The following is a 20994-nucleotide window of genomic DNA, read 5'->3' as shown; positions in this document are numbered from 1 at the left end:
TGGCTCGTGTAGCTCCCGCCCCGGGGGTGTCACGATGAGGCAAGAAAGAAACGTGAGAAAGGAGAGAAACGTAAACATATAAATGGGAAATGAATCGTGAAACGGGGGACGTGGGTTGTGCCTCGTGTTCCCTCGCTCGTTCGTTCTTCCACATTGCACGCCCGTTGTTGCTCGGTTCCCGTTATCTAGAGTGCGAGACGCGAATGGCGGGTTGGCGCAAATAAGTGTTGGATTGAAAGTACGGTGTGGAGGACAAAACGTTGCAACAAGATTCACCGTCAACAGCGCATAAGTATAATCATAACAGTAATAATAATAAATAGAATAATAATAAATTGATGATTGGTGAGAGTTAAGAAGTAAGAATCAAGAAGCCATTCGTTAGTATCAAAGCTTTCGTTGCAGCAGTCGCGCCAAGCGTGAAGCCGCAGTCTCTTTTGTCAAGCTTGTATAATATATATATGTATATAAAGGCTCGAGAGATCGATTCAGCGGGTCAGGTAGCTTCGACAAGCGATCGGAGAGACAGTTCAAGTTAGATCGTCGATGCCGTGTCGTGTTGAAGCGAAGGGATGCCGATTACGCGACGATTCCACGATCTGTCGTCAAGTTAGGTTAAATGCGAGGCAGAAATTGCCGGGCACATTTCTCTTTTTTTTGGAAACCAAAAGTGTGTGTCTGTATGCGTGGAATATCGTCTCTGTCGAAGGGGAAGAAACGGACGATGAAAATGGGACGTGATGAAATAAAGAAGCACTGTTCCACGGGATTACAGTCTGACCAAAATCAATTGGACGCTCGAGGGAAGCTCCATCCTCCACTAGAGTGGGGATAGCTCCTCCCACAGTGACGCTGAGCAGCCAATTGATTTCACTCAGATCTTGATCAGGATCAGGAGTACTTCCTCCTGCAAAAGGATCTTCGATTCGATACTTTTGTCACCAATATTCTGTTCGCGAACAGAAATGTAAAATGATAGAAAGTAATCGTCGAGCAAAGGAAATGCAGATAACATTGTTAAATAAAAGAATGTTCAACGATTGATCAGTGTCTGTACAATTAGATTTCCCCTTTCCGTTTTCTCGGTTTATTCAGCCTACGACTTAAATTTCGAGTGGCTGATCGAAATCGGTGTTACCAACGCTCCATATATTCATGGTATTCAAAATTCTGCGAGGAAACGAGCGATTGAGGGTGGAATGGGGTGTGCACCGCGTCGGCGACGTATAGAAACGTTATCGAACGAACGGTTTTGCTCTTGTTCCCGTTTTGGTCCCATTAGTCTTCGAGTCAGACCCGAGCTGATCCTGTTTGTCACCAGACTTTCGTACAGCCGTAGGAACGGGTGTTGCGCTCCTTCCTCGAAGGGGGTGTGTCCCGCGAACAAGAGTGAAACGTGGGCGAAAGAGGCTCGCTTGAATCCGCGTGCTTCGCGGGACCTGTGCAATTTATCATTCCTCCGCGACAGCTATGATTAATCGCGCTCTAAGATCCATTTCGGTCAGGGTTCACGAGGCGGCGGTTCAAGCGGGCGTCCAGGAGTGTAACGTATCACCATCTGATGTCGATCTCGCGAGATTTCGCGTGTACACCGGCCGAGGAGGGCCGAGGAGGATCCTCTTCCTCCGAACGTGTATTGGGCCTTCGCCTTTTCAGAGAAACTCCTCTGTCTTATCGGCTCAACGTTCCTCGAGCTGAGCACTGGTCAGACATAACCTCAAAGAAGAGTCAGTCCACAATTCTTCCAATCCCACGCGAGCAACTCGATCGACCGAGGGAAACTCGGTGCCCGCGCTACAGCATTCCCACGAGCAGAAAACCACATACAACGGAGTAGCAACCGCGGGAAAGTAAACGCAACGGACGATCGGCCAAGAAGCGGAACAGTGGGCGCGGAAAGAAAAGAAGGAGAGGGGCAACACTCCCGAGGTGGTGTCGATCGATCGTCGAAACCGCATGCTGCTTCGCCGAAAGGTGGCTAACAAGGTCTATGGACACCGACCGCAATCAACTGAGGGGGCTCTGCTACGGATCTACGAGAAAACTGATCGTCTGTCTATCGTTACCTTCACCAAACAGGGGAAAGAAAAAGGAAAACGGGCAAGACACGGCGAACAGAACACAACTGTGGGAGCGGGGCAAACTTGTCAAATCTTTCAACGTCTGGAGGGGCGAGGGTGGTGGGGGCAGGCATCTAAACAACCACGTGTACAGCAAGCAACTTGGAGGGAGGACGGAGACGCAAACTGGGCACAGAAATCTGTTTCCTTCTCCAACGGGGAGGGAGAGCAGGGTTCCTCGGGAGCGTGAACTGTGGGCTGGACGGAAAAGAAACAGTGGGGAGCACACACTGAACACGGGCACATCGTCAAAAACGTCGGGCAAATAGGGTTAATGTAACACCTAACACTCACAGGCAGACCTACGATCAGTCCAACCAACTTTCTCGTCTGTAGAGCAGCCATGTTCAAAACGCGTCGTGCCGAATACCCCTTAGCTTCTGCACCCACGCCTGTCATCCAACCGTTCATTCACGAGCGTTTATCCTTCCCCCATAATTAACCCTCGAATCCTCCCCGTTTAGTCAAAGCGGAGTGACTCTCCCATTTCTCGATCGTCGTCCCGTCTCCGCGCAGCAGGGAGCGCCACCATCTCGGACAGCACGGTGCAACGTGTCCTCCGCTCGCTGGCTATCAGAGGCCAGAGGATAACAGTTACATGCACGCGTCCGCTCTGTCATATGCAGAGTCTGGTCCCCGCCACAGGATAAACGTTAAACGACCAACTATCGATCCACACGGTCAATATACATGCGCACCTGTGTCGTATCGGGCCAGCGGAGGAACGCACGGCGGCTGGGGGGTCAGAGACGCAACGACGGCCGAGAATTCGGCGCCGGATGGAGCTCGGTATGCGACACGACTCGGCGACTATGCCGGCCAAACGCAATTTGCCGTTCAAATGCCTAACAAGAACCGAGCTATCAACAAGACCCGACAAAAAACAGCAACGCGACAGCATGTCATGTCAAACCGTTCCCAAAGTGCTTTCGCAGGGATCGGGCCAGCCGGTGCAACACGGATTCGCCTGGAAGCCGACGCTTGCAGGCTTAGCTTCTTCCGCGTTTCGAGGACTCGTTACGTCGCTCAGTTCGGCGTTCGTGATCCATGCGGCACAGACGCCAGAGCTGGAGACTGGCCGGATCAAGAGCTTGCTTCAGCCGGTCGGGGATCCTCGACAGCGGATCGGGCTCTGTCCGACCCGTGAAGTGTACGCGGCCACGCTGGCGAGTCCGGGGTTCAAATGGGATCTGGTAAAGCCGAATAACAGAGCGAACGCCAATCGAGACCTGCACGATGCAACGATGTTCACACGCCACACAGAAACGAACAGAACGAGAAATACACATGTCTTCTATCCTCTAGGTTCATTCGCCATGTCACACCTCTACACGTATACGGCTCGTGCAACGAACATCTAATGGATAGGCGATCGACTAGATCTGCTTGGGGGGGAAGCTCTTGATCGGCCAGCGCATTCAGCGAGACGGGTCCAAGACGAAACCGTTCTCTGGCACTGGTGTTTTGGCGAGCGAAACGTCTCCTGGGCGTCGTGTACAATACCGAAGACTTCAAACGGACAGAACAACTAACACTGCAACACGGCAAGGCTATGCACGTTCTCTAGAGGAAACTTCCAAACCAAAACGAACAACGAATACTCATCAATCGATCATAAACAACGGTCAATAATTAAGTGTCAACGATAACCAGTAATCGTAACAAAAGAGCAATATAGTAATAATGAATAATCTAGCGTACAGTATGTATGTATGTATATGTAGATAATATACATATGTAGTAGTTATAGGTATATGTGTACGTAGAAACATTAAGTTTTAAGGTAACGAACGCTTGAATCAAGAAAGGACATTTGGCCTTGGTTTCAGGGTTACTAGGCAGGCACACCTTGCTGGTTCGGTCTGGTTGGGGCGGTGTCGCCGGACGCTCGTAGTGCCTCTCCGGCTGTTGATAAAGGGGGATCTGCAAACCCATTCGGAAACGTGTGCTCGCAATGCGCCTGGTACTGCATTTTTGTTTTTAATTTTTTTGTTGTGTTCTTTGTGTCTTGGTGTATCGTGGACACTAGAATAGTCAGCTCGTGTTCCAGCCTTGAATGTGTTCTGGGGTCGTTCAGGACTTGACTCACATAGTAAGAGATTTGGGTAATGATTGATTATAGTGAACGACTTTGGGAGTTTGATGGATCGTAATACTTGGGTCTTTTCGTGGTTCAATTTTGAGTTGATTCGTGGATGTTCAGGAGTTGTTCTAGAGGGTGGTTAGCAATGGTACTGTTGAGCAATGAGAAGTTTTGAAGCTTTAGGATCCACCAATTAGTGGTCTGAAGCTGAGGGATCATGATGCTTGGATTATGCTAATGGCCCAGTCGTGTGCTGGTCGTAAGACGTTCAGGACTTGATGTACACTAGAGTGGCGACTGGATAAGCAACTGCCAAATATCATATCACTTGGTACACTCTGTTAAACATTACAGTTAAATGGGATTATGTTGCTTCAGAGGCCAGTACCCCAAAGTTCTCAGTGCCCGTTTGAATTGATATTAAAATCTAACTTCATTGAGAATCTACAATAACGCGTCTAAACCATATTAGACACTAGTTACGTAGAGCTATCCAAAGTTTACATCACTACTCCAAATAAATCAGACAGTCCTCCATATCATAAACCAACGTTCGAAGAGCAAAGTCCACTTCCGAGTCCACAAAATTGACCCGTGTCGGCACCACAAGGGCACACCAAGTCCAAATATTGGCCCTACCAAACCCTAATTGCATCAGCCACTTAAACTTAGAATCGATCATTACCACAAACCCAGCCTAAGGCTAAGCTTCCAGCAACATTGAACGATCCCTGAACGTATCGCGGCTGGACCATCGCTGTAAATCTAGAGCTAATTTCCATAGTACCTCCACAGTGTCTGAGCCCAGACAACTCTATCAATACCCCAAAGTGTGTTGTGTATAACAAAACCCGCGGTTTTTAACCTAACCTGCCTCAATCGAGACAGAAACGCGAGTAGTTTCCGTGGGAACGTCCCCGCGCGCCATTTTCCCACGACCCTCTCTATAGTCGCGCACGTGGACTTACAGAAATGGACAATCATCCGGGGAAAGACGCACCGAGAGACATTCCAAGGTCTCGAGGAATTTTCAACGTGTCTTATGGCAGTTCTTTTAGAAATGTTCAGCGTTCGCAGGCACCACGATTCTTCAACTATATATAGTGACTCTTTCACTGAGATGGTAATTGAATTATGAAGATGAAATTGAACGATTAAGGTCCCCTGTAGCGTTTCGTAAACCCTGAACAATGATAACGCGATTTTCATTCATGTATTTCAAACTAATTAACTGTTATCATCTTTGAAAATATGTAGTTTGAAATTGCTACAGGTGACCAGGTTCTAAGAAGATGGTACAAAATGATGATTTCTGGCGTTCGTTATATCGAAACGGTTCCGTGTCCAATCGCCGATCAGTTACTTCAGAATTTCATCGCCGAAGCGTGAATTTCCCGAGTTTTTAATGTCCACGGTCAGCAGTTCCCTGCAAGAGCTGTCGCAGCTCCGCCGTCATTTTCTCCGCGCTCGTTAAACCCGAGTTCCTGAATCGATTTAAGTGAAACAGAGGCGGAGGCGCTTTAAGGATGCGATTTCCATCCTGTGGCAAGACGAAGGACGTTAATTAGTCGAGTTAGTGGACGTTTCTTCCCTCGAGTCTTCCACGCGGACCTAAACTCCACTCTGATCGCTTCCAGGCGACGTCCTCGCGCTGATTTCTAGATGAAGGTAATTTACAGTGCCTGGGGATCTCGCCTACCTGCTTCAATTTCGAGAGTAATTTTTTGGGAATTATCAAAAGCAATCAAGCTTCCCTTGCTCACTTACATTCAATTTAACTAGACTTAATCCAACTTCACTTCTACCTCCAGACTTGGGGGTACACGAGGCCCCCTGCGGTCTTGGACGACGATACAGAATTCGACGAAATCGAGAGCGAAGCGAGAATATCGGATGTCCTGGGCCTGACGTTTGTTCTCGGGTCGAGAGGTGTCTTTTGAAAGTGCGACGGTGCAAAGGGGGTCGGACCCGTGGACGATCGAAACGCGACGCGAGCTCGCCACGGGGGTGTACGTCTGGCTCGTCGAACGGGACAGAAAAAGATAGGGGAAGAAAGCAGAGGGAGGCAACAATACGTTTTCAACGCAAGCGCAGGTAACACACTCAAGAGTACAATTAACGTAACAGGGTTGCTCCCTCGATTGGGTGAAAATCCTGATTGATTCGTTGGTCTGTTCGCTGCGCCACTGCTCACGCTACACGGCAAGACACAATCGAGCACAAGAGAAAAAGAATGAGAAGAGTAGACTCTTATATCATACACAAGTATCAACGTAGGTCGTCTGGGGGTATGGGATGGCTACAAACTTTACCCCTCGTTGGCATCAATGCTACATCCATCAGGTATCCTAGTTTTCTGTCTTTTAACGCACCACGTGCGGAAGCTTCCACGAATCTGCCTGGTTTACTCGCACTATCAACGGAGAAATAGTTTTCCAATTACTTCTACCATGTTGCGAAACGAGCTCCGCATCCTAGTCGCGATAGGTGTCTCGTTTACTTGAACCTCTGCACGAAGACCACCTAGCATTCGTCTTTTTACTCGATAGTTGCAAAGAGTCTGGGTCACTTGTACGTAATTTTATTACCGCTTAAGGCTTCTAAGTGTAAACCATGGCTAATAGGAGTTTTATTCCAAAGTTTCGCCACTATTGCAGCTAGCTTCATCAGAAACCAGATGAAGTCTCCTGAAGACCTCTGATAAAGCTAGCTGCAATGTTGGCAAACCCCTGATACAATTCCAACAGGATTTACACTCGATACCCTCAAATGTTTTGTGCGTTGTGATTAGAACTACTTCCGCAGTGACTCACCAAATGTTCCCAGCGTACTTCGCGTTCAAACACACTCTAAATAACGTGTCATTGCATGCATACTGAAGAGAAAACGGGACACACTGAACAATACCACGGTACATTGGAATCTGATCGAATCGACCGGGAATGCCACCTCGATCCGTTTTGGATAGGTACTATCGAAGTTGTTCGAGTACCTGCTCGAAAGAACCGCTCGAAGATCAGACGCGACTGCGCATGCGCGTGTACGGTGGCGCCTTCAGGCGTCCACCCGAGGAGTCCTACCTTACCGACGGCTAACAAGAACCACCGCGAGAACGCCTATCTATCGGAGACACTCGAGTTTTCGGGGACGCAATCGGCGATCACGATCGACGCTCGCGTCAGATGTGGTTCCGCGCTGCTTGTGTTTCGTGTTCGAATGTGGGAGTCAAAGTAAAATGGAATGAAACAGAAAGAGGATCGATAATGGTTGCCTCGGTGCGATAGGGCGATCGAACGGGTGGCGATGGGCCTGAAACGTTGGCGATCGCTGCGAATATTTCGAGGAGCTTGAATGCTGCTTGAGATTCAGAGACATTGGACGTGTTGGAAGGTAGACTGCTTAGAGAGAAGGATTCAGCAGATTCTTCAATGAAATAGGGAGGGTCCAAATATATATATATTAGTGGTTCACAGTTTGCTGGAATGGTTTCATTGATCCGTAAGCTCCGGAATTTCACTTGTCTAGCTCCACTTGTAGGTGTCACCGTGTCCTAATCTAGAGATTATGGACTCAATCAATACCGTCTCGATTTGAACAGCTCTGATCCAGCTGCAGATCTAGCTGACCAAATTTACCAATTCTGCCTTGCAAACGTTTCAAGGGCTTCCAAGGACTTTATCACTACACCTCCAACACTCTCAGAATGTTAAAATATCCAACATAAATCACCTCCACCAAGATAAATCACGCAGACTCTACCAGAAGTCCCCCAACAGTCCCCCAAATTTAAACAGCACCCAGAACCCTTCCCATCACCGAGCCACGCACCAGTTCTACGCGCCACGATAAACCCCATCGCCACTTCGTACGAGCGAGTGTTGATTCGCGCCACGGAGAAGAGGGTTGGAGGCCTTCTTCGTAGAAAGCTGGATTAAATCAGGATCACGTAGAGCCGCGGGAGACGCTGTTACACAGTCCACGTAGGTGGTAGACGAAAAGTGAGACGTGTGGTCTAACAAAGTCTCTCTTCCACGAGGGACAACCCTCCCAGTGGTTGTACCGGTCCTCCGTCAGCTGAAAGAACGCTGCAGCCTGAGCACTGGTTCTAGGGGGCACCGAGAGCGAACGATCGTGGGGAGGAGCTCTCTAGCAATGACCAGGGCGAGATGCTGGCGAACAAGAGAGGGGCAACCAACACTGTGCTCTAGGTTCGCTCGTGGCTCCATCCTTGGTTGTCAACTTGCACTTGGGAGCTTGACACCCGTACGCATATCATAGGCACATGTCCTCTGAGAGGAGGACAAGCCGTGAGGGGACTCGTGTTCCTGGGCCACCGTTCTTTTACCTCCTTGCACTCTGTCTACGGTCGCCATTGACGCACAGGGGTTCAGATATCCTGCCGGCTTCGACGAACACTGGACCGCGGCAAAGAATGTGGTTAGCATGATTCGCAACGACGCAAAGCTGTACGGACAGACAGCGCGGCGGCCGATAGAGGCTCAAGAAAACACAGGGGGGTCGGTCACTTTTGCTTTGGGAACCGACGGAACAAAGAAAGACGACGAGACGGCTGACGGTATCTGTTCTTTTTTTTTTGTACAAGGATCACACGAGCTGTGGGTAGTCATATATATATCTATATATAGAGAACGGTGTATACCAAGAGATTCATAAAAAAAAAAGAAAAATAATGAAAACGGTGCTTTCTCTTTCGGATATGAAAATTGTGGGTAACACTCACATAGACCTCTTCCCATTGCGAGACATACCGCACCAGTCTTGACAACCGTAGTAACCTAACGAGAGACAGCAGCTTCGCGAGCCTGAGGATCCTGAGAGCACGGCCCGCATGCAGGATCTGGAACGACTCACTGAAGTCCTGGAACTGAAACGTTAAACGGTTGCACCGGATTTAATTAGTTTACTCTGTTTAGTTCGATTAGGGCTTGATTACATTGCCGTTCATAAGTAATGGGAGACCTGCTTTGTGAGGAATAATTCTGGGAAATGGTGCTGATTTATTGGACAACTCTGACAAATATTTCTTTATTTTGTGTTTCAAGTTAAAATCGGAAAATAGGAGCAGTGAGATGTATTCAAATTTCACATTTTGCGCTAATACTGCAGATGTCTTATTACTTATGAACGGCAGTGTAGATATGGATTAATTAAATAGGGTCAGCTGGAGTTCATTGAAAACTGAAGTTTCTATATAGTGATGGGACTTCGAGGTGCTGTTTTGAAATTATTTTTGGTTCGAAAGTCTTGAAAATACTTGAAAGTCGAAGAATGTGCTTCTACTTATTTTAAAGATTAGTGTAATTAGGACTAGAGGACTCAAAACTTAAATTTTTTTAGATCTTTCAGGACCTTCAGACTTCATAAAATTCGCAAGATTGTATGAGAGTTATTAAACAGAATATATTTGCGAAATGTTTTCAAATCTCTCGATTATTAATGACAAATAGGTGCCAATTGTTATTAATAATATCTAATGACGACTTAACAAAATTATCTGCGTCCATTTAGAATGCAAATCAGTGGAGCATACATATATATTCATTAATTTACTCGTGAACGGTGACTAATGCACTGTTCAATTAGTCAGTTAATCAGGCTTAATTAGAAACTCATTATTTCACTTTGAATTTCGCAGCGAACCGACCAGATTCGCAGTTTGCGTTAATATACAATATTCAACGTTAATCTACTATACTTTTTACACGGATCTAATCGATATTTGTATTTATGTAACTGCTGGGGATAATTTATGTGGTGGAAAGCTACGCTCGCGTGTAATATAAACAGATTAATTACGCGTGTTGATTTTACAACTGGTCGAGCGGAGCGAAACGGGGGATACGTGGGTGTTCCAGGACACGAATTATTAATATGCACTTACTTGGTTAAATATGAGGAAAATGTAGTCTAGTGGTATGGAGGAAATGAGGTCGAGAAAGAACCAAGTCCTGAGGTAGTGTTTCGCGATTAACTTTGGCTCCAGGATCACTTGCTCTGCATTGTCCTGCTGCATTATACCTGTTGGAACACAAATGACAATACTCTCTTAAATTCAATATTTTTAATAATATTAAACATTGAGGAAGATAGATAATAATATGAATGAAAATTAAGTAATTTAATGGGCCTAGAAATTATTCAATGAAACAACCCTTTCCGCGTTTGAAGATAGGAGGGAATATTGAAAAGTGGTATTACGTTTCTCCTTAAAGTTGAGGACTTTGAGTCGAATATAATGAAGTTACTGGCAAAACAGAGTGTAAAGACGGAACAGTGCTTACGACTCGAATGTTCGGGGGCAAATAGCACGCGTGTAATACCTGAGGCATCATCTCCCCGCTAAATCCTTCGCGAGCAACGTCCTTATTCATTGACGATACATAAACTCTCCCACTCTAAGCAACATCAGGCCATCGAGCACTGTTTGATGCTATTCCCCCCACGAGGGTACGTAGCTTAAGTCAAGGTCCCATTTTTGCCTCAATTCAGCCATAAATAAATATGAGTATGTTTCCATTTGAATAAAAAGATAGGAAGAAGAAATTGTGTGTGTGTCTGTGTGTGTGTTTGCTTTTTAACCTGCTGCAAGTTATGTCAAGTAGGTCTGATACTGAAATATAGTAGCATTCTTCTATAAAGAAGATAATTTGTATCCTTCTATCATTTACAATAATTATTTTCCACAGTTTTCAAAGTTTAAAATATTAAATTGCATATTTTTTTGTTGACTGAGAATTGGAAAATTTTGAAAGCTTTAAAAATGTTCGCGTTTAATTATTATTTCCACCTTAACGACGCCCGATAATTACACTGTGAAATTGAATAAGGAAGAGGGAGCGGAGAGGGAAATCCCCCGGTACCATTTTATCGTCCCAAGTGTAGAAAGTGGAGACAATGTCGTTGAAACGCGTTCAGTTGGCAGCCCTTCACGCGGGCACGACGTACAATAACGTCGTTGCTCGACACGTGGCACCCAGGCGTTTTCGTTATTACCGTGGATTAATTTGAAACGCGCCCGAGTCGGTCCCAGAAACGCTGGAAATTGGGTCACGTGCCGCGCTCAATGAAAACCCATTGTGCATGCACTAAACCGTGTACGTGGCTGGGCGTCGATTCGCGATTGTTGCGAATTCTCGATCCAGATTATCGGCCGTCGGCCAATATTGCGTTCCGTGAGCTGCATACTAACGCCTGGATGCATCCAGTGACCGGGTCGATCGGGGATGAAATATTTGCATGCTAATGAGGCTGTCGCCACCGCGATGGACCACCCTTGGGGGCGATCGAATTGGCCCAGAAGGGGCTCTGGCGTTGCGACGTTTCCCACTTTTCCCGTTTCCCATTTCCTAGTCTCCTCATTTCCCTATCTCGACCCGACCCCTTTCTCTCTTTCCCAATTTCCCATATTCTCCTTTTCCCGGTTGCCCTTTCCCATTTTCCTCGTTCCACATTTCCATTTTACCCCTTTCTCCAATTCTTCTTTTCTCCGTTTCCTCTTTCCTTTTCTCATTCCACATTTCTTATTTTCCTCACTTCTCCCGTCCCCTTTTCGACATTTCCCTGTTTCTCATTTTCCTCATTTTCCATTTCCCTCATTTACCTCATTTCTCCCTTCCCTCATTTACCTCATTTCTCGCTTCCCTCTTTTACCATTTCCCATTTTTCCTATTTTCCTATTTTCCTATTTTCCTATTTTCCTATTTTCCTATTTTCCTATTTTCCTATTTTCCCATCTCTTATTGTCCCATTCTTCTTTCACACGTGTCTAACCAGTGTTTCGATTGCACGAATACCTGGAAAACCAAATTCGGAGGCTCCATCGCTTGAAAACTTACGGCCCACGCTCAACAGAACTAGCGCTATTTGATGTCTCCTCGCCACGAATGCAACGTTATCGGAAGTGGAAAGAATGCACACTTGGAAGCCTCCGAAGCATCACTCGCGGGGCGTCAAAGAGCGGAATTCTAGTGCCGCGGCTTGAGCGACAGTAGAATGGTCCCATATGTGGTCAGACGAGGCGCGCGGCGTCAAAGGCAAGACACCCCTAGCGACGAAGCTTGATCTGATTAGGGAAATGTCGGCGATTCGTGTTCGCCGTGGAAACGCGTGTAAATGAAATCTTCCCTATCTTCGGGCCATCGTTTTCCACCTGGCCGGGATTAGATAATGTCGCCGCGAGAGGCTTTGAGACGCGGCTGCTTTTTCAGGTGGCCTCGTCGTTGCGAAAGACCCTGGCGAACTTTGAAAAGAAAGAACTTCTAATTGTTGACATTAAAGGGGAGGCTTCTGTCGGAATAGTGAGCCGTGAAACGAGAAGGAAGCGACCTGAAAGGGGTGTCTGAGCGAAGAATCGCGAAAGCTTGCACTAAGGTCAACGACGTTCCCTCAAATTAGCTTACCTAAATTAAAATTAAAACCTAAATTAAATCCTCCTCCATTCGATCAATTTCAATAATCATGAATAACTGAATTCAATATCCCAAAGCAAACCACTTCCCGACAACTTCAATTCCTTCCACCCACTTTCCCCCCAAACCCCTCCTAGCACTCCAAACATCCTCAAACTTCCAACCACATTCCTCCACCTCGCCCCTCTAGAAACCCACCCCTTACCCACCCAATCCTTACAATTCCAAGCTCCCTGCCAGAACCATCGATGCTCCTGCAAATCATTTTCATCCTACCTGACGGTGGCATTTTCTTTTAACACCCTCCACGCGTCTTCCCGGAAACGAGGATGCTATAGCTAACCGAATTGGGGGTCGTTCGTGGGGAACGGAGATTTGGGTTGGCCTGATGAGGCCTGGGCGGAGAGAACCAGCGAAGGTTGGAGAAGAAAATGAGAGAAGGAACCAGGTCGCTCCATTCTTCCCCCGATGTCCTTCCACTCGGCGGGCGCGCGACAATGCAAACTTTCCATCGTTCCTGATCCTCTTCCCGCGGACACCAGGTTACTATTAATCCCGACCGATCGCCAGGCCTGGGGGAGAGAGGCGGGGGAGGAACGGAAGCCTTTCGAGGTTTCATTCTGTATCTTTAAATAGGACCATTCGACCGAATGGTTCGGCGTCACTGTCGATAAGTCTTTAAAACAGTTAAGTGGATTGAGCTTGAACGGGAACCGGCAGATTTCTCCCCGGTGAAATGAGATCCACGTTATCGAATGTACATTTTCGCTTAACCTTCGAGCAAGTACCAGCTGGAGGGTGTTTTGTAATTCGTGGTAACACCCGGGGGATGCGATTCCCCATTGCCAGGTGAATCGAAAATCTAGGAGAATCTTTCGCGATGCGAGGTTTTCCTTTGCGAATATCGAGCTTGCTTTTAAAATCCCCACTTCTGCTCTTTGTCTCATCGAGACGGGTTAGGGGGGCGTTTGGGAGGAAGAATTGGAAGTGTGATCAGGGGAAGCGTTTTACAGACATTTTTAATCTTGATACATAATTCTTTTGAGCGTAGAATTCTTCTTGCAAAGTGAACTTTATATTATATGCGTTATTTTGGAGTTATTTGAACTCACCTGTCCTGAAGTTGACGACAATGTCTATGAGGAATATCGTGTCGGAAAGGCAGTTGAAGGCTATCCACCTAGTGCTTAGGTCGTCATTGAAAAAACTAATGGCGACTGGCAGAATTATCAGATTCGCTACCAGCAGGAGGAGCATGCAGAGGTCCCAGTAGAATCTGAAATCAGAAACCAACAAATTCCTTAGTACATACACGATCACTTTTTATACATCTTAGACACTAAAATATTTGGTACTCTCCTTCGCAATATTTGGAATAATAGTGCATCAACTATCAGAGAATAAGAAATTGCTTTCCAAGGGTGAGGAAATGTTTTCACTCCTGCGGGTCTCTTTTTGAAGAAATAATTTTTTTCCCCCGGAGAGACATCGGGATGCAAAATAAGAAACCTGGGATTGAAAACGAATTTCCATTCCTCGTGAAAAGCCATCCAGAGCCTCGTTTCTTCCTGTTTCTACAGGAACGTCAGCCGTTTCCTCTTTTATTTCGCGCACGGAATAAGTCAAGCTCCGCTGAATTTTGCATTAGAAATTTGCATTCAGGCTCCGACGCGTAACCTACTTACGGCAAAGGCCGGGCTTCCTTAAACCGGAAGCATTTCTGAGATTGTCTTTACGAGACCAACTTTACTCAATTACCGGAGAGGCAACGGTTTAAGCGGCCCGTGGCCACGGAACGGATTTTATTTTCGTTCTGTTTGCTTAAAAGTCGCGCTGGACCGAGTTCCCGCTTACCGAATCCGCCGCTCTCCCTGCCTTAATCCCGAATTAAAACTGGAAAGCGAATCTTGCCTGTAAATCCGTTCTAAAGACTACGCTTCGTGCGAGAGAGTTTCCGTGGACATCAATCTTCTCACACGCTTCGTGTAATTTAAACAGCTGGTGAATTATTTTCTCTGCTGTATAATGCAGTCTTTTTGATTTAAGATTTAGAGAATTGTATATGGAAATTCGATTCCTAGGAGTTTGATGGTGACTTTGTGGTACGTGTTGTTTCGTGGATGCATGGACCACCGATTTGGGGGCGCAGAAAATCTTAAGAAAAAGTGTATCAAATTGCAAAAGTTTGAGCTTAAATTAAAGCTCGATCCTTCCTCTTTAATTTGCCTACTCATTTGCTTCGATATTTGAATTATTACTCTCGCTGGAATGGAAAATGTGGAGTGCTGCAGTGTTCCTTGGACACGAGAACTAGTGATTTGGGGGCGCAGGAAATCTCAAGAAAAATTCCATCAATTTCCACAAACTCGGGTTCAAATTAAAGCTCGATCCTTCTGCATTAATTTGCCTACTCGTTTGCTTCGATATTTGAATTATTACTCTCGCTGGAATTGAAAATGTGGAGTGCTGCAGTGTTCCTTGGGCACGAGAACTAGCGATTTGGGGGCGCAGGAAATCTCAAGAAAAATTGCATCAAATTTCACAAGCTCGGGCTTAAATTAAAGCTCGATGTTTCTCCATTAATTTTCCTCCTCGCCGGCTACTCTCGCCGGAGCTGAAAGCGTGAAGCACCGCGTTACTCCGCGAAGACGAGGGCCATCGACTTAGAGGCTTAGGAAAGCTTGAAAAAAAGAGAAGAACTTCCAATTTCTTCCGGGGCTCCCACTTAAATCTTCAGCATCCAAGAAATAAGTGGCACTTCCAAGTGAGATCCCTGCCGCTATCTCTAAACTTTCGAGAAGGAACGCAGCCTTTCATCGCGGGCATTAATTCAAACACCCAAGAGCGATATTTCACGGACACAGGGTGGAAGTAGGGCTCGCGAACAAGGATAAACAGCTACTCGAGGGTTGCCCGCGGAGGTGTTGGGGCAAGTGGAACCGCGGAAGCTTCGACGTTCACCGGTGCGTGCTGCCAGAGAAGCTCTCTCGCGTCGGTTTCGAGTACCTCCATCCGCGCGAGCTGCGGCCTGAGCCACCGGGTAGCTTCATGCGAGCTACAAGCACATTTATTGCCCCGATGTAGCTACGTTATTACTCGGCGAAGTGGGCCAATGTTGCACCGCTCGGCCTGGAATCGAACTGATTAAAGCGGAGCTTTTAGAAATTGGGCCTCGCTCCTTCTACCACATTTCACTTCGCGAAAGCTCCCTCCTCCGCGACAGTACATCTCCCCATGGAACGTCTTATGCCCAAACTTCAACCATTTTAAATGTAAATCACACACAAAGATTTCTATACTTCGGAATTGTGGCCAACTCGATTAATTTATTAAAATTGCCTTTAAATTTACGATGTCTTGTGACAGCCAAAAAATGTGGAACGCCTCAGGTACCATTCTGCCTAATGGATAGCAAGGCCCTCGACAGACAGAGAGGATGGTTATCCCTGTTGTCGTTTAAATCTAAAACCGTCGTTTCGACGACGAGAAGAAGGGGCTTTAGAGTGCAGCAGGTAACCGGGAAAGTTTTGATGCACGAGCTTCTTGCACGCTGAACTGTCCGTGGCAAATGAAGATGAATGGTAATGTCATGGAAAGAAATAGCCAGACCTACGGAAATGCTTATCCATCCCGCGCAACACTGCGCGCGGCTGGGCAAACTTTACCATCATATTCCAGTCACTTTGACGACGAGAGACGTCGCCTTTGTGGGTGCACGTTGGCGGCCAAAGTGATACAGTATCGCTCTTTTCAAGTTGCAAAGCAATTAGGACACTTAAGGAGTGGTGGCATATTCACAGAGGGACTCGGTGATTCTGGGTAATTGTCGGGGAACCATAAACCGCGAGTGAACTTGAAAGAAAATGGCCCGACGGATGTAGTATCAGAGACACTAAAGGAAGTACGAAGAGACGCGATGGAGTTTTTGGTTAAAACGAGGAATAAATTCGATTTCCTTGTGCAGCGCCCCCTTAGCGAGGTTTGTTAATTTTTCCGACCGTGTGACAGGGGTAGCCTCGAAATAACAGAGTGCATAATGATGCAGTCGCAGCGTGTACCCTTGATGACGGCAATTATTGCCAAGCTTGTATCGCGGCGATCGATGTGTTCTCGACGAAACGGTCGTTTATGTATATTTAAGAAAGCGCAATTCGGGCCAGGATATCACGCGATTCCGCGACTCTTGCATTATGCATTCTCAATCAGCGGAGTGGAACATGTATCTCTGCGAACAACTCTGCAACAATCGCGATGCGGAGAAGTTTTACGCGAGACTCGTGAAACGTTATATGGGGTCCCGAGGCAGAAGGGGCGTTTTGCGCTGAAAAATGCAGGGGAATAAAATCCCACAAGTTTTGAACACGATCAATTGTTAAGGGGTGCGTTTGGACAGGTGGGTAACAGATTTGGGGGCGTAGGAAATCGCGAGATGAATTATACGTAGGTCTGCAAATTTAGGCTCTAGTTAAAGCTGGATCCTTCCCCATTAATTTGCTACCTTGGTCGATCCGATGCTCCAGGTAGTACACCGGCTAGAGTTGAAAGTATAAAGCGACGCGCTGTTTCGTGGACACGAGGGTTGCCGATTTGGGGGCGTAGGAAATCTCATGAAAAATTAAGTTTAATTCTTCAACTTTGTACTTAAATTAAAGCTTAGTTCTTCCGCTTTAATCTGCCACCAAATATAATTCAATAGTAGAATTATTACGACCGCTGCACGTTAAAACATGAACCACTGCGCTATTCCTCCACTTTATACATCTGAAACTTTTCTACCTCTATTACTACAAATATTCTACCTGCAATCGTACAGAATTCAACCCCCCAGTTTTTAACCTCACATCCTCCGCCGAGAGACTATTTTATTTTTTGTCTGTCAACGTGTCCCGACCCAAAATCCTGACGGTTGTATCTTTCATCGACGTCGTTGAAATCGCTCCTGTTAAGTAACTATCTATGTACCGGGAGGTCGAGGGCCTGGACGAGGCTAGAGCCCCGTGAAATATTGAGTAGCCTGTTCGTGTTAATCCCGAAGACGTTGATTAATCCCTTCGGAGTCTTCGTTGCGGGTCGAGCGGAAAGCTGCAGGGCGAAACTGAATACGTAGCGCGGATAGAAAAGCTCCAAATACGGGGCGCCGTTGGGGGAGGAGGATCGTGTTTCACGCGGATAAACGGACGGTGGACGGTTTCATCGGTCAATTCCTCCGTTCCTATCGCACAATGTGGCCCGAAGAAACGGTCAATTAGAGGGTAAGAGGATTCTGTACATACCAATCACTGTCGGTAGGATTAGCTGATAGCTCTGAATACATTGCCCGTCGGTCTCTAATGACTGTTCCCGTTCAGTGGGTCTGAATAAGCTTGGCTCGAAAGTGCGAGTTTTCTTCGGGGTGGAAACTCTAACAAGGACCTTCGTTGATGAACGCCAGTCAGACTCGGGGTTGCCAAGAACGAGGATTCTTATTTAAATGAAGATGGGGGAAGCTCATCAGAGGGAGGAGTCTAGGAATTGCAATTGTGGGAGCTCTGGATGTCTAGATGGTGAGGAGGGGCGTGGTGGGTTCATGTTTCGAGGCACAGCGGGCGGAATAGTACAACTATCGAAGCATATGGGCTGATAATTTTTTTTAAGTTTGTAAAGCCTACGACAATAGTTCAATTATCTGTAAAACATTATTCTTGCTTCTAATATTTGATATTTTGTAAGTCTACTACCGTTTAACAAGTTGGTTATTGATGGAATAGTACAAGTGTTGAAAAAGCTCGAGCTTCGTAAAAGAAATATCCTCCCTCGCTATAGGTACTGCTTCTTGCAGAGTTTGCTGAAGAATGAGTTTACATATTTCATGGCTCATTGATCATGCCAGGCGCCATTAAACTACCGGGCTCCCTAATAGAGTTTGTTTTAGGATGATTAATCCGTCACAGGTGTTTCTGCGTTTCCAGGTGCACGTTAAATGATTCAGCCGACTTTAATTAAGACGATTTATTTGCTCTGCTTACTCAACAGCTACGTATTCCCACCTAGGGAACTCTTGCATGGACCACATTCCTTTTACAATTTACCACTCTGTAGGGAAATTTGTCCATACAGAGGTGGTCAAAAGAAAGTTTAAAACTCATATTCTTAGGTATCTACATACCTAAACTAAACTTCAAGTATTATAGTGCTGTCACTGCAAACTGCTATGGGATATAAATTCCAAGACACAATTCTCTTTAACGAAGCTACCTTATTTCTATTACCATTTGTAGTTTAAGCTCTCTTCTGACCACTACTGTACTATCTCTTTTGACCACTACGGTACCACTTGTTTTAGCCTCTACTGTAATCTCTCTTTTGACCACTACTGTACTACTTCTTTTGGCCGTTACTGTACCATCTCTTTCGCCACTACCGCATCATCTCCTTGGGCCACTACCGTACCATCCCCGTCAGTCCACCGAGGACCACGATGAATCACCTTCAGCTACCTACTTGGCCCACGAGGAAAACTCCCAGAGCTGTTACTCCGAATGACAATGGGCTCGCGGCGGTAGGGATATTTAAGACGGCCATCGTGGACCCGCGAGCAGTGTCGTACAACGGCAGCACGTGGAGGCGTCCGTGGCCCACACACACACGTACACGCGATTACATCGATTAGCAAGAATCACCGTGAAATAGTAGCCGCGCACTACGGCTGGCGCGTACAGGCGCGGCGAACAATACCGCGGGGTCGCCCATTGTCTGGCAGAGGATGCTGACATAACCAGAAGCACGGCCGCGTGCGTGTCGTTTTATGGCACGATGCAAATTTCAGTTCAGCTGGCCGATCTTCCTCTCTCTGTCTTCACTCGCCCCCCGCGCCCCAGCGTCGATCACGCCGACGCGATTGCTTCGGCCCGTTTAACCGCGTGACTCGTTCGGATGGTTCCTCACAGAGCGGCCGACAGACCGGGGACCACGGTTTCTGTGTTTGCACAGCGTGCAATCGTCGCCGCCGAGGCGGACTGGCCGAATGGGAGACACGGGGTTAGGTCTGGCTAGGTTCCGAGGTTGGAATGGCGAAGCTTCTGCTGGTTGCAGCATTTTTTGGACGCGGAGTTTCATAGAGGATCTAGAGCATTGGAACTTTTCGGTGTATGGTTAGTCGGGAATAGAGGAGGTGCCTCGGAGCACCATTCGATAACCAAGTTTGCATATTCCTTTTTCATTAGCTTCTCTTCGATGAGATACACTGTCGTAGTATCGATTTTACATCGTCTTCGTTTGTAAATGGTTTTTCAAATGACGCAGCAGTGGGTGTATAGGTGATAGGAGTAAAACACGATGCACAGCGCCCCTGGAACTCACTTCAATACGCGGGGCCGACGATCAACGCTACTTGAGAATAATTAATTGAGTCGTTATAGCGCGCAGCGGACGATCAAACATATCACGTCGTGCTTATTAGCTGGACACTTTGCGGACGTTCTTAGAGGACGGGGGAGACGAGAGGTCTCTTAAACTTTTCATACGTTTTTTCTAATGACTGAATTACCAGTGCCGCTGTTAGCAGTCGTCTCTATCCTATCGACCACGTGATGAAGAATTCTTGGAGTCGGGGTTTAGAGGTTAAAGTAGAGCTTACGATACTCTGGGGTTTGGGTACGTTGAGTCTAGGACTCTCTAGACCTAGAGCACACTAGGGTTAGGACTCTATAGATTTAGGATCCTCCAGACTTGTGACACTAGATCTAGAATAGATCTGCGCTTGAGGATCTTCAGACTCAGGAGAGAGTAGCTTTAGGAGTCCTTTGAATCAGGATACCCTGGACTTAGGGTATTCTAGATCATAGACCATCTAGCTCCAAGATCATTTAAACTTAGCAAATTGCCAATCCCATTCCACACAGCTTCCAAACACACCTAACCCCCCCGCAACAGTGGAACACTTCATTCATCTACGATCCTCACTTTCCCAACACGCTTCCACCAGTGCTCTCCGAAACTAACCTCCAAAACTTGTCAATCCCACCTCCCACGCTCCTCTCCTCCAATCATCCCAATCCCTTCGACTTTGTATCCTTCGAAGCCCACACACGACCCAGCATCCCACTTCCACCCACGAACACTCGAAACCGTGGTCACTCCCTGTACTTGTTGATCCAGAGAAGATTCAACAGCTGGGAAGGAAAAAAGAGACACTGCCAGCAGTGGACGGAGACCGCGGACAAAACGGAGGGAAAAAGAAGAGAAGAACGAGGAGGCGGTGGGCGTGGGTCACGGTCGTGGCGGTTTCGCGCCCCGGGAATTAACGCAACAATAGAGACGAATTAATTAATTAAGCCGCCTTAATTGCGGGCTTGTGCGGTGTCCGTCCCGCGGCGGGCGGGAC

The 20994-nt window shown here is 46.9% G+C and overlaps 1 protein-coding gene across 9 annotated transcripts in view; it reads right to left on the bottom strand.

Annotated features, from left to right (window-relative positions):
* Ih (hyperpolarization activated cyclic nucleotide gated potassium channel Ih) overlaps positions 1-20994 on the bottom strand; it is a 144380-nt gene that overhangs the window by 15589 nt on the left and 107797 nt on the right. For 5 of the 9 annotated variants that reach the window (XM_076825621.1, XM_076825623.1, XM_076825627.1 and 2 more), the window contains 3 exons: positions 13745-13908; positions 10106-10242; positions 8945-9094 (listed from right to left, as the gene is read on the bottom strand). In XM_076825621.1, the coding sequence (XP_076681736.1) occupies positions 8945-9094; positions 10106-10242; positions 13745-13908 (451 nt within the window). Of the gene's footprint in view, positions 1-3968; positions 4044-8944; positions 9095-10105; positions 10243-13744; positions 13909-20994 lie in introns of all 9 variants that reach the window. The other 4 variants (XM_076825622.1, XM_076825631.1, XM_076825629.1 and 1 more) reach the window with 2 other exon arrangements.

This window comes from Andrena cerasifolii, chromosome 13 (genome assembly GCF_050908995.1).
Source record: "Andrena cerasifolii isolate SP2316 chromosome 13, iyAndCera1_principal, whole genome shotgun sequence".
NCBI classification, from domain to species: domain Eukaryota; kingdom Metazoa; phylum Arthropoda; class Insecta; order Hymenoptera; family Andrenidae; genus Andrena; species Andrena cerasifolii.
Note: the sequence above shows the minus strand (reverse complement) of the source record. Positions and strands in the feature narration are given on the sequence as shown.